At 38.6% G+C, this 14,485-nt stretch overlaps 1 protein-coding gene and 1 long non-coding RNA gene across 3 annotated transcripts in view; one reads left to right on the top strand and one right to left on the bottom strand.

The window, feature by feature from the left end:
* The window catches only part of CAP2 (cyclase associated actin cytoskeleton regulatory protein 2), a 67,246-nt gene that overhangs the window by 29,573 nt on the left and 23,188 nt on the right, over positions 1-14,485 (bottom strand). For both annotated transcript variants that reach the window (XM_057424363.1, XM_057424364.1), the window contains exon 4: positions 6,587-6,664. In XM_057424363.1, coding sequence (XP_057280346.1) covers positions 6,587-6,664 — 78 coding nt within the window. The remainder of the gene's footprint in view (positions 1-6,586; positions 6,665-14,485) is intronic.
* LOC130607341 (uncharacterized) lies at positions 12,442-12,878 on the top strand. Its single transcript, XR_008974223.1, has 2 exons — positions 12,442-12,537; positions 12,738-12,878. It is a non-coding gene; the product is annotated as an uncharacterized LOC130607341 (long non-coding RNA).

Genomic DNA, 14,485 nt, shown 5'->3' with positions numbered 1-14,485 from the left:
CAAAATGATTTCAGCCAGGACTCTAGCTGGTTTTTAATTGGACTTGAGCACTCTATGTATTGTCTTCTGGTCCAGTACAGCTCTTCATGGGCAGTATATTTAGCAGAAGAAGGGTCCTTCTGCTTTAGGCACACAGGCGACATCCCACACCTAATCAACAATTATGCTAATGAACTGTTACCAACCTTTTGATTTACTACTCTTCAATCTCTGTTGTGTGATCATAGTCCATGTCAGTGGGGTCCGGGGCATTCCAGGTAGCAAAGCTCTGTCAGAAGATGGTGTTGTGCCACAATTGTTTTGTTCACAACATCTGAGATCTGATGAATCTTTGCTAAGGCCAAGCAGATTTCACATGGGGTATGTCCCAGGACAGGGATGTTAGATGGTGCAGGCTTCCAGCTTTGGACATTCACGTGGTTCACTTGAGATATCCTCAGAGACAAACTGTCTCTGCTAACTTTCAGAATTCAAAAATCATTGGTTGTAGTTTGATTTAGACCAAAGGAAAATCAGAAAAATTGAAATAACCTGTGAACCAAAAAGCCCTGCTTTTTAGTCAGCTGTATCCTCAGTGATTTCCCTTTTAGAAGACGATGAGCAGTCCAGAAATCCTGGGGAACAATTGTGTAGCACAGAGGAAGGAGTGCACTGTTTTGGATTTGTGTTCAGCAGAAACAATGAATATGAAAATGAGAAAGGGAACGTCCCATCAGCATAGCTCAGTGGGATCTGACCTCGTGCAGTTTGAGTATGAACGCTGCCTCAGGGATTGAAAACTAGCCTGGTGATTTTAGGACATTATTTTAGGACACAGCAGAATTCCAGTAAGAGTCATAGGATCCCCAGATGAGAAGCTATACAAAATACAGAGTACTATCTGCAATAATGTCTTCCTTATGGGGTGATGCTGTTCTTAGTACAAGTATAGATGTACTGAAGTAAACAAGTGCAATGAGCCTTTGCTTACTGGAGTCTGGTTCTTGCACAGAATATAAACTGCTGGAGAGTCTGTGCCTTGTGTTAGCCAGTCTAGAGGTGTGCAATAGTGTGCATTTCTGGTTCTATTTCTCTTCCATAGAGGCTGGGAGATGTAGTTTTCTGTATTCCCTGGATCCTTAGGTGGCTCTGGGCCTTCTTACAGCTGAATGCACTGGCCCTGGGGCAGAACTGAATCTCAAATGCATTATTTTTATATTGCAGGGGCTGTTGACCTGGGGGTTTTGGCAAACACAAGTGAGGAAAGTGAAGTGGTACAAGGATACCTAGAGAGGTTTGTAGGAAAGACACTGAGGTGCTGTAGCATGTCCGAAGAAGGGCAACGAAGCTTTTGAAGGATTTAGAGCACAAGTCTTATGAGGAGCAGCTGAGGGAACTGGAGTTGTTTAGTCTGGGGAAGAGAAGGCTCATGCAGGACCTTATCACTCTCTACAACTACCTGAAGGGAGGTTGCAGTGAGGTTGGTGTCAGTCTCTTCTCCCAAGTAACGAGTGAAAGGACAGGGAGAAATGGCCTCAAGTTGCACCAGGGAAGGTTTAGATTGGATATTAGGAAAAATTCCTTCACCAGAAGGGTTGTCAAACATTGGAACAGGCTGCCCAGGGAAGTGGTTGAGTCACCATCCCTGAAGATACCTGTAGGACATGGTTTAGTGGTGGACTTGGCAGTGTTAAGTTTATGGTTGGACTTGATGATCTTAAAGGTCTTTTCCAAACTAAACGATTCTGTGATTCTGTGATCAGAAAATATCATGAACTTCAGGCTGCTTAAATGCAGCTGAGTGCCTTTGAGACAGAACTGTGAGATAACAGGTGTCAGGGGGCTGTCTGGACCTGAAACTGAGTGAGAGTTTGCAACAATATCCAAAAATGAGCCTGTGAACACTGTAAGGCAGCAGGCTGGCAACTGAAAAATGTCAGTTGGTCCATTGCTCTGTGACCACATGTCGTGTGCAGTTGTAGGCTTGCTGATAACAGAAATATGTTAATGTTTTGTCAAGATTTCAGAGGAAAGGAGGGGGAAGGGGCTCACTTCGGAGCTCAGCACTCTCAGGCTCTGACCATGTCACTCTTGACACCTTCTGTAAGACCTGAGGACCTTAAAAGGACTGGACCAAATTCTTCCTTAAGCTATTTCTAGATACAGAGGTGCAGGTTTGCAGCAGTCAACTGAGTAGAATGGCAACAAAAATTGGCTCAAACTCTTTTGCTTAAGTAATAAATTAGCAACGTGAGGAGTATCCTGCTCTTTATATTTCTGGAAAACAGTAAGGGTGATCCCAGTAAATATGAGGAAAAGTAGTGGGAAATGGAATGACATGAACAAATCAAGGTAATTAGAACAAAAATGCTGCTAGGATGCAGAATAAGAAGTGTCAGGAGTCCTGTTACTGAAGTACTTCAATAATAGAAGGGAGAAAAAAAAAAAAGAACCATCTTACACTGACAGAGAGCAGGGAACTGTAAATCTTCATCTTTGATTTCTATACAGAAATTCTGAGAATGAATCCCTTATTCAAAGAAATTGCCACAACTGTTCTACCCTACAATAGATTTTTTGCTTGGCTATAAAAAATTAAAAGCCTTAGGATTTGATCTCATGCCTCAAAGTCTAACTTCAAATGCAGTTTCTTGGGTTTCAGTAGGTTTTTTTTTCCCCCTTTTCTGGGAAAAAAGGGAAAGCTCTCCTTTACCTCTCACTTTTTCCACCCCTTTCCTTCCACCGGTGTGCTGAATCTGGATGTTTGAGATAGGTATTTAGTTGGAATGTTTGTCTGCACAGTGTTAGTTACTAAATCCATAAACTCTGGCAGTCATATGAACTCAGCATTATTTTTTAATAAGAAATTACATACTCATTTATAGTCTGAACTGCATCTGTCATTTAAATCTGTAGGACTTCTTAACCACAAATGTGCTCATCTGGATATGTTTATATTGATTCACAGAAAAACTTATCTCATTAACTGGTTCCCATTATAGGAACAACGGATCGCTCACGCCGTCTAGCAACTCTCAAAATTGTTTGAACTCTTAAAGTGAAATGAAACAACTCATGAAGTCAGTATGTAAGTTACCATTCACAAAGACTTCAGTGCAGTGACTCTGAGCAGTGATCTTGTACGTTAGTATTCATGACCATAAATTAAACGGATAAACTTGCTCAAGGACACTAATAACTTTTACAATTATTAATCAATTAAAAAAATAATGTTTCAGTCAGAATTATATGTGGCTTAGAGTATATGGAATAAAGTTTTGTGAAGGTTTGTGTTAAAATCCATGTTCTGAATCGCTCAAGCAACTTGTAAATGTATGGTCTTGAAACACCTTTTAAACAACTTCTCACAGAATGCAGCAATATCCTAATTTATTTCCCTTCTCCATCTTCTCTGTACTATCTATGTATAGTAAACAATTTATAAGAGACATTTTTTGGCTTTAATATTTGAAGTTTGGCGTCAGAAAATGATTTTTAGTAAGTGGATGAACTCAAGAATCCCATCCTGCTGAATGAGCCTGTATCCAGCAGTCATTAGCTGGGACATACACAAACAGGAATATCAACCGGTGGTTTTGTCATGTGATCTCTTCCACTGCACATACAAATATAGAACATGACCATAAAAAGTAACAGAACATGCTCTCTGCAAAGTAATTTATTGCAGTTGATGCTGGATTGGCATGCCAGCTGGAATTACCTTCTCAGCTCCTACTATTTTCACATACACAGATAATACAAGGCTGTGCACTGCAACAGATTCCAAATGAAAAAATATCAACATTATTAACAAGAGGCAAAGCTCTGCCAAAGCAACTTCAGCAAACTTAACTGTTTGAAAATGTCTCCTAGTGACTCATAGCAGGAGTTAAAGACCTAAATGAATACTAGGGCTTCAACGTTTTCATAGAGGGGAAAAAATACTGCTTTTGTACAAGATACATGTCTCTCTTTGCTGAGCACAAAAAAAAATCTAAGGATTATTATACATGTAGGAGCTTTCTTTTTGTTTGAATTCCTTATTCATTAGCTTGTAAGCTGCAAGAGCTGAGCTAATTTATTTTCCCAGGGCATTTTCCCTCCCTCTTCTTTTTTTTAAAGGCACCATGTATGACATCCCAACATGACAGGAACTCAGTAAATCCCCTCAGTCTCCACACCGCTGTCTCTGAATGTCTACAAAGCTACTATGCCATAATCGCAGCTCGCTGGCTCATTCACAGCTTTACATTATAAAGCAAACAGTCTAGACAGCTGAATGACAGAATTACTCTCTTTTCTCTTGCATTTATAGATATGCTGTCATCTTCATTTGCTTTTCTCTACTCTCTGCATTCTGGTACACTAATGATTAGCTTTCCTGTTTGGATTCCACACTGACTCCATGGCTCTAGGCTATAAATACAACCAGAACCTACATGACATCACATCAACAAGGTCCTGGGGGTGAGGGGAAGGACCCCTGCTTCTTTCCTTCTTCTGTGTTAGTTGATGATAACCAGCTTTTTCAAAATGGTTAACCAATATGGCTTTACAGTAGGGCTTTTTTTTCCCCACTGCTATGGAGATATAAAAAGCCTAGTGTCTGGAACTATCACTTTCTGCAGTTGAAAATACTGCTCAAGTTGCACAAAGCAGGCAGCTTTCAATTATTTTTAAGTCTATCTATAGTATAGCTGAATGTACCTGTGCAGAAAATACATGGAAAGAAGAGAACAGGAATGAATAACAACATATGTTTGCCTATAAAAAATGTGTACCTAGCAGTCTTTATTTTAACAAAACTTAAGTAACTGGACTGTGCTTGTCCTTAGTGAGAAAGAAACTTTACTTTTTAGTATTCCTGGTATTTTAACTATGGAATGATGTGTACACATGTGTCATGTGGCATTTCCTCAGTCCTAAAAGACAGTTAAAGGATAAAAGTATACTTTCTTGCCTTTAACAAGTTGCAGAAATCTGTGCAAGCCTGATAACATGCAACTAAGATGTATGGATACACATGGCCAAGGTTTTTATTATGTATTGCTTTTTTTAATGCTTCCATTACTGTCATTCTGGATTCCTGGAGAAACTCTTTCTACATATTTTTGTTTGTTTTGTTGCATTTTTAAATTAAAGTTTATGAACTTGACAGTTTAAAAGATCTCAAAGCCTAGACTTGAAGTCAGAAAATGTAAGGGTGAAAGTGGGGAGAAGCCATTGCCATTCTCACTTGAAAAGCAGAGAAAATCATACTGATAGCACATCAGCACAGGAGGTCAAGCCGAGTCATAATTTCTACTCTTACCAGAGCTCAGACAATACGAATACTTCATAACTTCACATTACATTGTGGGTCATTAGAATCTGTTCATTGGGGAATATTTTACCTATGAGTATGAAGAGTTTCATGGGCCACTGGGTGCAATTGTATTTGCAGACAATATAAATGACTGCCTGAGGCTTGTACCAATGGGAATTTTGCCTGTTCTCCATGAGTCGTGACCCACTTTTACTCTCTGAGATCAGGGACAGCTGGAAGAACAACTGATCCCTTCTTGCTTGGAGCTCTATAAATCTGAAGTCTTGCCTGGAATATCTGTGGCTTGCTTTTTTTTTTTTTTTCCTTGAGTATCTTTGCCATTCAAACATACTGATTAGAAAATCTTTTAATTTGTGTCTCTAAGAACAATAGTTACAGCAAAACTAAAGTAATTTATATCAGTTGCTGAGAGTTCTGATTTGAAAATACAGTTTCATGCACTATGGAGTGGGGAGCTAGTGGAAAAAGACACAACTGAAGGCCATATAGCATCCCGGGGGGGGGGGCTAGCAAAAAGCTGTTCTATTGCATGGCATTTCTAGCTTCCAGAGAAACACTGCAAGTGAAGTCTTCACTCTCTTCACGCTCCAGAAAGGAAGGTTCAAGGATGGTCCCACAGAAGGGCTACATAATCACTATTCACAGGAATGATACAGTGCTACTGGTCAAAACCTTGTGCCCTCTAGAAACTATAAATGCGATTTCGTAACAGCTCCACAGCTTTCCTGAGTTTTCTAGGGGAGGATTTAAATAGCTGACACTAAAATAAGTATATAAATCAACTTGATATAAATTGTTTTTTCATTTTCTTGGCAATATGCTTTGCCTTCCTACCAGAATTGGCCTAACCTGGACCTCAGCTTGGAGAATACTGAGTCTGTGGGCCAGTACTGATTTTCCTCTCACTAGCTTATCCCCTGACTTCAAAGTCTGTCATACAGCATCCGGGGGGGAGGCGGGGCGTGCGGTGCTAGCATAAAGCTGTTCTATTCCATGGCATTTCCAGCTTCCAGGGAAACACTGATCCCACTTACAGCTGTGAAGTGGAAACCTCCTATGGTTTCTTCAATGATCTTATGTGTATTGGTACAGAAAAGATTCTTAACTCTGCACCATGCCTTTCTCATTATTACAGCACCATGGTAATAAAACTGAAAGCAAGCCTCTAAGTGCACCCCATAAATAAAGTAACAAATAAAAGCAAGTGCAGGAACTGATAACATATAGGAGCACAGCCTTTTTAATACATTGCCTCTTGCAACTCTAGGTCACTTTTCTTACCTCTTGAGGCTCTTGACATTGGGATGCTAACACCAGGAAAGATCTCTGCGCTTGGAAAGCTGCACGTACCATCTCTGCCTGTAACAAAAGGAGGAATATAAATTAAAGCTTAGCCTGTAACCTCCAATACCTCTTCTTGGCAGCTCAAAGTCAAGTGTGACAGCTCAAATCTTTCTTGCCGCTTCTCATCTAAATCACAGCAACACTGACTGGAAAAAATGTACTACAGAACTAGCTTAGCTATAAATTTTTTTTTGAAATCTAAGGTTAAGTTCCCTATCTTCTTCAGAGAGGAAATCAAACTAGTTGATATGCAGTCTTTTGGTTATCATTTATAAGATCAGTCACAGAACTTAATTTTAACACAACAGAAAATGTCTCAGGATTTTAATGGTGGTGTTTAGGCCTGAGCGCATGAAAACAATTTATTAGTGTCAAGAACAGCAACCTGCAAACTATCTGTTGAACTGTAACTTAGGCTGTGGATATATTTGCTGAGGCACTATGCTGTAGTTCATTCCTTGCCTGTCCTCTGTCAGCACACCCTAAGACTAATGGCTATGAAAGATGGTAGGTGAAGGTTTTTGTACAATTTTCTCCCACAGAACTCTATAATTCGGGTTAAAGCTGCATGTGACAACATGTTTATATGCTAACAGTGCGGAGGGGAGGTAAATCTCTACACTTACAGGTGCTCCCTACTGTTCAAATCTGTGGCCTTTTGGGGTTATTCTGAACACTTCACATCTTCTGTACATGAAGCACGTTGGTTAGAATCTAATTGCTGTTTCAGTATCACCTATACCTCATTCAGGTGGATGAGTAGTGACTAGGAGAAAGCATTACTGGAATAGAAAAGTACTATTCATAGCTGGTGCATACTGCTAAATAAAACCCAACCCAAACCAAATGCTCTTAAATTAATCTAATACGAATGGGTGCATTTATAATAATTTTGTGAAAGGCTGGAGAAGCTCATGATGTTTCTCCTTGGGGTTTCTTCAATCTAAAAAGAAAACAAGGAAATTTTATATACAGGCCTATGTGGATGCAACTAACAATACATAAAAGTCAGCGAATTTGAAGTTGTAGCAAAGTAAAACAGCCAAATTATATTTATTAATCTTAAAATGTGATGGCATGAATAAAAGATAACCTGTTTGTTAGGATGAAAATCACTGCAAGGAAGATGTTAAAAGAGGCCCAACTTGGACAGTGTCTGGGGAGAAGACGATATTATGGTCTGACAGGCTGAGATTTGGAAGAGGGTAATCATCTCTATAAACGAAGAAATAAATAATAAGGGAAAAAGTGTATGACCATAGGAAACTTAAATCTTCCAGACACAGACATAGTAACAGCAAGGTTTAGATGTTCTTCAGCATCTCAGAAGATAGACTTTTTGGTACAGAAATTCATAGAACAACAAAGTTTTAAGCTTAGTGTTTTTGGAAATAATCTATGCCTGCTGGGCAGGAGGGAGGAATTGTAGGAAAGGGCTGGAATTGCCTAATGAATAAAGAACTAAAGCAAGATACTAAGAATAATTATGAAACCCACAAAGAATGAAAAGAGGCCTTGATTAGCAAGAACTTTTTTTTCAGGCATTATAAAATCCAGAAGCAAAGGAATGACGGGTAGAGGCCTTGCTGACGTGTATCTTGCATAGAAAAGTAAAACAAAGCTTTTTTTTTTTTTTTTTAGCTACCGGAACAATAAAGAAATAAATGGATGAAATGAGACCATGGTAGTGACCTGAAGGGTAAGCTGGGCATGCCTGCATTCTTCTTGACATATAACTTACCTGTTGTTGGACAAATGCTTTTCCCCAATTTCAAGGAATTTGATGTACATAAAGATATTGAAAGAATGGCTAAAGAGAATGATGAGAAATCAATGGGAATTACATCTTTTTAAATGGAAGTCAAATATATGTAGCTTAGAGTAACAAAATAATTGGGTCCATAGTATTTTCGTTCCACAGTACTGTAGATGCTGGCAGATGGAAGCACAAGTAGAAGAGATTTTAAATGTGTATCATTTGGAGATAGTAGCAGATGACAGAAGTATGCAATGATGGATTGAGCAAATATGCCCAAGAAAAGGTAGAAAAAGTACATTGAGATTTTATGACTGGTAGTCTGACTTCAGCACATTTAGAATGGATTTGAAATGAGTGATTAAAAGCACACAGGAAAATTAAAAATGGGAGAGATTACAATGGGACTACCTGTGGTTAAAATCATTACTTTTGGGGATTGTTTAGAGTTTTCAGTTTCTTAGACAAGGATAATGTGTCAAAAGTGTGGCTTTTACATTTTCTTATTATCCTATATCTATAGGATGTTGGAAACATTCAGTGCTCAGTGGATTAGATATTGGTTGCAACACTTGTGCTGTATGCCCAGAATTTATTTAGCCCAAAAAGCTTTTAGTGTGTAGAGATAAGAGAACTTGCACCTCTCACCTTTGAATTTAAATCTTAAGCAAAGGATCATGCTAGAAAGTTTTTGCAATTTACAAGCAGAAATTTGTTACAGACTTCTGTCACAGTTTTTTCCTTTTTTCCCTAAAAGCATTAAAAATGGCTAATTTTACTGTTTCTGAGCATTAAAGACTTCTTTCCATGCATCCCAGTAAAGTAATAGAAGAGCTTCCTCTCATTAAGAATGCATTAGTTCAGTCTATTACCATCCCAATTCGCTCTTGTAGTCTTTGAAATGTGACACTTCATTGCTACCTCCTTCTATTTAGCAGGCAGCCTGTGTGACTAAGCAGACAGCACTATCTTTTATAGGCAGATGACTCTTTCATTAGACCGTCACATCCAGTGGAAGACTAATGAGTGAAAATGGACCAGGGGGATTTTTCTCAACAGCTGGTGGCTCAGGCAAAAGACTGCCACAGAATAAATCAGCTGAAACTCTTTCAGTTATAATGAATGATAGTAATGAAGCACAAGTGTCAAAAATGTATGATCATCATGATTAAATTTACTGGAGTAGACTAGACCACAAACTTGCACACAACTATCTGCAGATAGAAATGGACATATTTTGAAGTAACAGTAATTTTCAATTTGGGTCATCCTTTTGGCATTCTTGGGACTATCTATGGACATAGCAATCACCAGACAGCTAAGGTGAATATTTGAAAGAAGCAAGTTCCTCAAATAATTTCCTACTTTGCTTTTAGCAGTTTGTTTCAGGGGCTGGAGGAGTCGGCTGTGGTTGTAGACCTGAATGCCAGGACTGTATGGCATTCCATTCACCACCTCAGTTTCCTCATCAGTAAAGTGTGGAATAAGGTGTCTCAAACCTTTACCTCAGATGTGTTTGAGAGCTGAGTTAGGTGATTGATGTGGTTGGAAGCGCTGAAGTCTGACATGTACGCAATGTCAGTCGAATTCCATGCCTGTTGAAACCTGTGGCTGACCTACAGTGAGTGACCTCTCTGTTGCCCTCGCAGTAACAACAAAGACAGGCCTCTTTACAGTTAAGCCTACAGAAGTTAATGGAGGACTCATACATATTTAGAATCATCTTTTTAATAGCAAGTGGTTTAACTTTCTCTGTCACAATACAATGCCAACTACTAATATTTTCCAGAAGCCACTGCTTGAAAAATTGCTATGAGCCCTATGAGAGATGTCTAATGGTGATCATGCTTCTGACCTGTTTGAAGTAGTGAGTGCAGATTCCACCCAAACTTGCACTGCTTCAGGCTGAGTAGACATAGATGCAATGAAACTGAAGCTTAAAGTTTGTTTTGGCAAAGTTCAGTTCTCCAGAGCAGATGTGATTTTAAGATCTGTCTCCTTCTCATTTTAAGTGTTTTATTCAGTCTAAGTTACCCATCGCACTGGTATCCAAGCGCTAATAAATACAAATGTTATTTATGTGACAACAGTTTGGCAAACTACAAGAAGAAACAGTCACATGCATTCAGATCTCAAGTTACAAGTAAATTCAGTCTTTGGGAAAAAAAAGAAAAAAGAACTGAATACAAAAGAAACAAATAAAGGATTTCCTCATGAAATTTAGCCAAGAAAATGACCATATTGACCTGAAAATACTAAATTTGTCAAATGTTCCTAAATAACATCGTTCCTCAGAGTCATACCACTGAAAAGCATAATGTAAATATTAGAATCCACTGAATTCTGTTGTTGAAGAATAATACACATCTTCACATATATACTAACATTATATATATGTAATGCTAACATTAACAATGATAATTTGCAGATCAAAATACAGATCTATATACATTTTGGATTTCTAAAATAAACATAATAATTTTATTTCGAAACCAAACAGTGAAGAGGACATGAGGGAAAAGAATTGGGATTAAGTAGTCCAGAGTTCTAATCAGAGTTTCTGCAGAAATGATTTTGGATCCTTTGGGTCTAGCGAAAGACACAATGACTGGCAGCAAGTAACAACTACCGACAGAACTTCACTGTTATGAGCAAAGACCCCAGTCTTTCTCTAAAATTGAAGGTACTGCAAGAGGAAGAGAAACAGTTTGCCTTTTACATTCTGCTTCCAAGAGCCTCTTCAAAGCGAAGTGGTGAAGTGGCTGGTGGCTTGAAGGGAGAAGCAAGAAACGGGAAAAGAACAGAGTTTAGATTAAGTATGGAGCTGCCATAGAAACTATCCAGGTCAGCCAGAGAGACAGTATTTATTTTGTACAGCTAATTGGCCAATAAAGATTTTTTTAAAACTGGGCCAAATGCTGAAGAGTCAGTTGTCCAAACAGAGCACTTCTTATACCGGAAAGGGAAGGGAAAAAAAAAAAGTCACCTTTTTCCTACTGGTCCATGCAGAAAACAGGGTTGAAATTCTAGTCAGAATTTAAGTCAATGCGAGATTTGCCATTGATTTTGATGAAGCCAGACACCACCCCAGATATTTTGTTTTCTATTTTCAGACAGATACATTTAACTACCACCAATCAGCTATCCTCTAGTAGTGTTTTTTTTTAGTGTTTTCCAGCTTCCATGCCTATGTCTATATTAGGGAATTTCTGCTAAAATTTCTCAGCATTGCTACTGCTTGTCCAGGACCAACCTAAGGTTATATCAGTGCTAGTCTCTCTAGCTGTTTATATCTGCCCGTGTATAAAACACTGTGCACATGTAACTGAGCACAGTGCTAGCCAGTATTACTTACTTGTTGTTTCAGAGTAGCATCTGTACCTAGGTTCGTTAACTTCAACTTTTAGTAAGCTTAACTGACTGTTAAACCACTCAGAGCTCTTACCTCTGGTTGAGCTCAAACAATATTGGTCTTACAGATCTGTCTGTGCTAATGACATAAGACATGGATTGAATTGTTTGGGGTAGATTGTTACAGACATTTTCTTTCTCTGTATGATACATGAACTGTACAAATGTACTGGAATAAAGGAGTATTTAAAGCCATGATTGTTGTTTTCACATTAATTACAAAATTACTACCTTGGATAAAGAATTTTCTGCATCTTTTGCTCCAATAAGATTTGCCCCAGTGTTCCAGAATTTCCTCTCAGCTCTCCCAGTTTTGAGTGACATGAATTGTTCTAATTCCTCTCAAGGGATCATTAACTTTAAAACCTAATGAATACTATTTAAATGTCAGCTTTGTTATATAGTTAATCATTAATCTTAGCAGAAGCAGTCAATTATTTTGTTCATCTGTCACAGCTTCAAACAGATACAAATATTTGTCTGCAGGGCCATTTTGCTACTTATTACTGCCAAATGGAGAATATCTATATATTCTGCCAAATGAAGAATAAAATATCTCCGCTTACTAGAGAAGAAGAGCAAGTCCAGAGCTCTCCCAAAGCTCAGCCTTCTTTTGTGTCTTCCAGATTGACAAATTCTTCATGGATCTCTTTTACAATGCCCAAATATCTGCAACTCTCTTGACCTCTGTTCACCTTTGACATGGAAGTTCCAAACCCAGGTGTGGTGTATTGATAGTTAGAGATTCCAGAAGATTCAGCATAGAAAAATACCAAGAATTGTGTGCAAAACTCAATAGTCCACAAATAACTGAAGATGTGGTCTATTTATAGATGAAAGGGGGTTTTTCTGTTTTGTCTTCTGTATCTTTCTTTTCTGAAGTTTTGGAAATGTTCAAGGATTCAAGTTTTGTCATTGCAGACTGCTGGCTTCTGCAGAGAGTCAATCACCTGCTGGAGATTTCAAAGCCTTGTTCTTGCACAGCATACAGTCATGGATCTGCATTTAAAGGCCTCCACATCAGTGAATTAAAAGATGTTACTGGCACATTGCAGCACATGATCTTCTAGTCCCTGGTGCTTATCTATAGACTGGATATCTCCAAAATGGATTGTCAGCTTGGTGGAATTTGTGCTGTCATGTTCTGCCTTTATAATATGCAATTAGTGATAATCATAGCAACAAACAGCTGATAAAAACAGCCAAATGTTTTGAGAGCAGGCATAAAACATCATAAAAATAAATGACTTTTCTGCAATGCAGAGGATGCATCTTTAAAATCTATACTAGGCCACCATTATTTGTTGGAGCTGCTAATAACCAAAGATTGTCATAGTATATTTTATAATCTTTAGGGATGAATGACAGCAACAAAAAAAAAACAAACCAGCATAGTGATCAGATGTTTTTCACGTGCCTTCAATTTGTCCCTGGAACTGTTGAGGTGAAAGGCTTATACTGTAAATGAATGACAACTCAGAAAACTGTGCAATTTTCCAGGGGGAATTAATTTAACTAATGACATTACAGGAATATCCTTTGTGTCACATGTTAAAGGTTATACCATGATAAAGTTGTAAATTTACTGGATTCAGTATTAGGGAGAGTCAACAGCAAGCATGCCAACCTGCACAGCATTTACAGAAGTTAGCCTCAATCTTCAGGCTTTCCATCCTGACTAGCCTGCAAAAACAAGCAGGTTTCTCAAAGAGAGACGGGAAAATGAAACCAGCCCACTTCAGAATTTCATTAAAGAACAGAAACTGTGGTACAAGAGTTTCAAAGACTTCCAAAGCTTCTAGTTTCTACTATTACTTGAAGCTACACTCTGTATCTCTGAAAGTGTGCATTGCTTCTTTAAATAAATAGGAACCACATACAATGTATGGAATAGACAAAATCCAAACTCTGGCTATTGTATAGATCAACCATTTTTAAAATTCAGGTTCCTTTTTTTTTTCCCCCATGGACATCTGAGTTCAGAATTCTTTGGAGGACCTGGTTGCCTGTGTCAAGGAATTATTTGCGGAGAGACCTCATTTCCCCAAGGAAAGGCAAACCTACATTTCTTCCATGGAACTGACACTGTAAGCCAGCACATCAAGCAACCACAAAGATTTCAGAGACCTGCAGGTCTCACTGCCTTCTGCACAAATAACCTTTGCCTGCACTGGCCGCAGGCACTCCAGTTATTTCACTGATGGGCTGGTTTGCTCCTGAGGTCTGCTGCCAAGGAGTCCCACTCTCTATGCCCAGCTATTATTTCAGAAGCCCTTCTCATTAAAGGTCCAAATCCATGCTGAAGAAATTTTGTAAGAGGCTTTATGATTTCACAGGCTTTAGAATGTCATTCACGTGTCCCTGATTTAACAAATGCAAGTTCTAGGAAGTTCAGATGCTTATCTCTGTAAATTAAAAAGGCTACAACACTTGTAAGGTTATCACTTCACAAATACTCTTGCAGTGTTCACTGGGCACTCTACTGAAGAGCCAATTTCTTGACCTTCTGTGTCAGACAAATACCAAATTCCCTGATATAAACACTGGAGAACCATCCATTTCTAAAACATTTCACTATATTTAGGGAAAGAGCTTGGATAAATCAGTTCTTACACTGAAATGCTTTTGTGTACATTCTGCCTCTCAAACACTTCAGGACCACTGGTGAC

This window comes from Pezoporus wallicus, unplaced genomic scaffold (assembly GCF_028554395.1).
Source record: "Pezoporus wallicus isolate ANWC-B61680 ecotype Strahan unplaced genomic scaffold, APGP_CSIRO_Pwel_v1 contig_5485, whole genome shotgun sequence".
In the NCBI taxonomy this organism is placed as follows: domain Eukaryota; kingdom Metazoa; phylum Chordata; class Aves; order Psittaciformes; family Psittacidae; genus Pezoporus; species Pezoporus wallicus.
The sequence above is the reverse complement of the archived record's forward strand: the minus strand, read 5'-3'. Positions and strand labels throughout refer to the sequence as shown.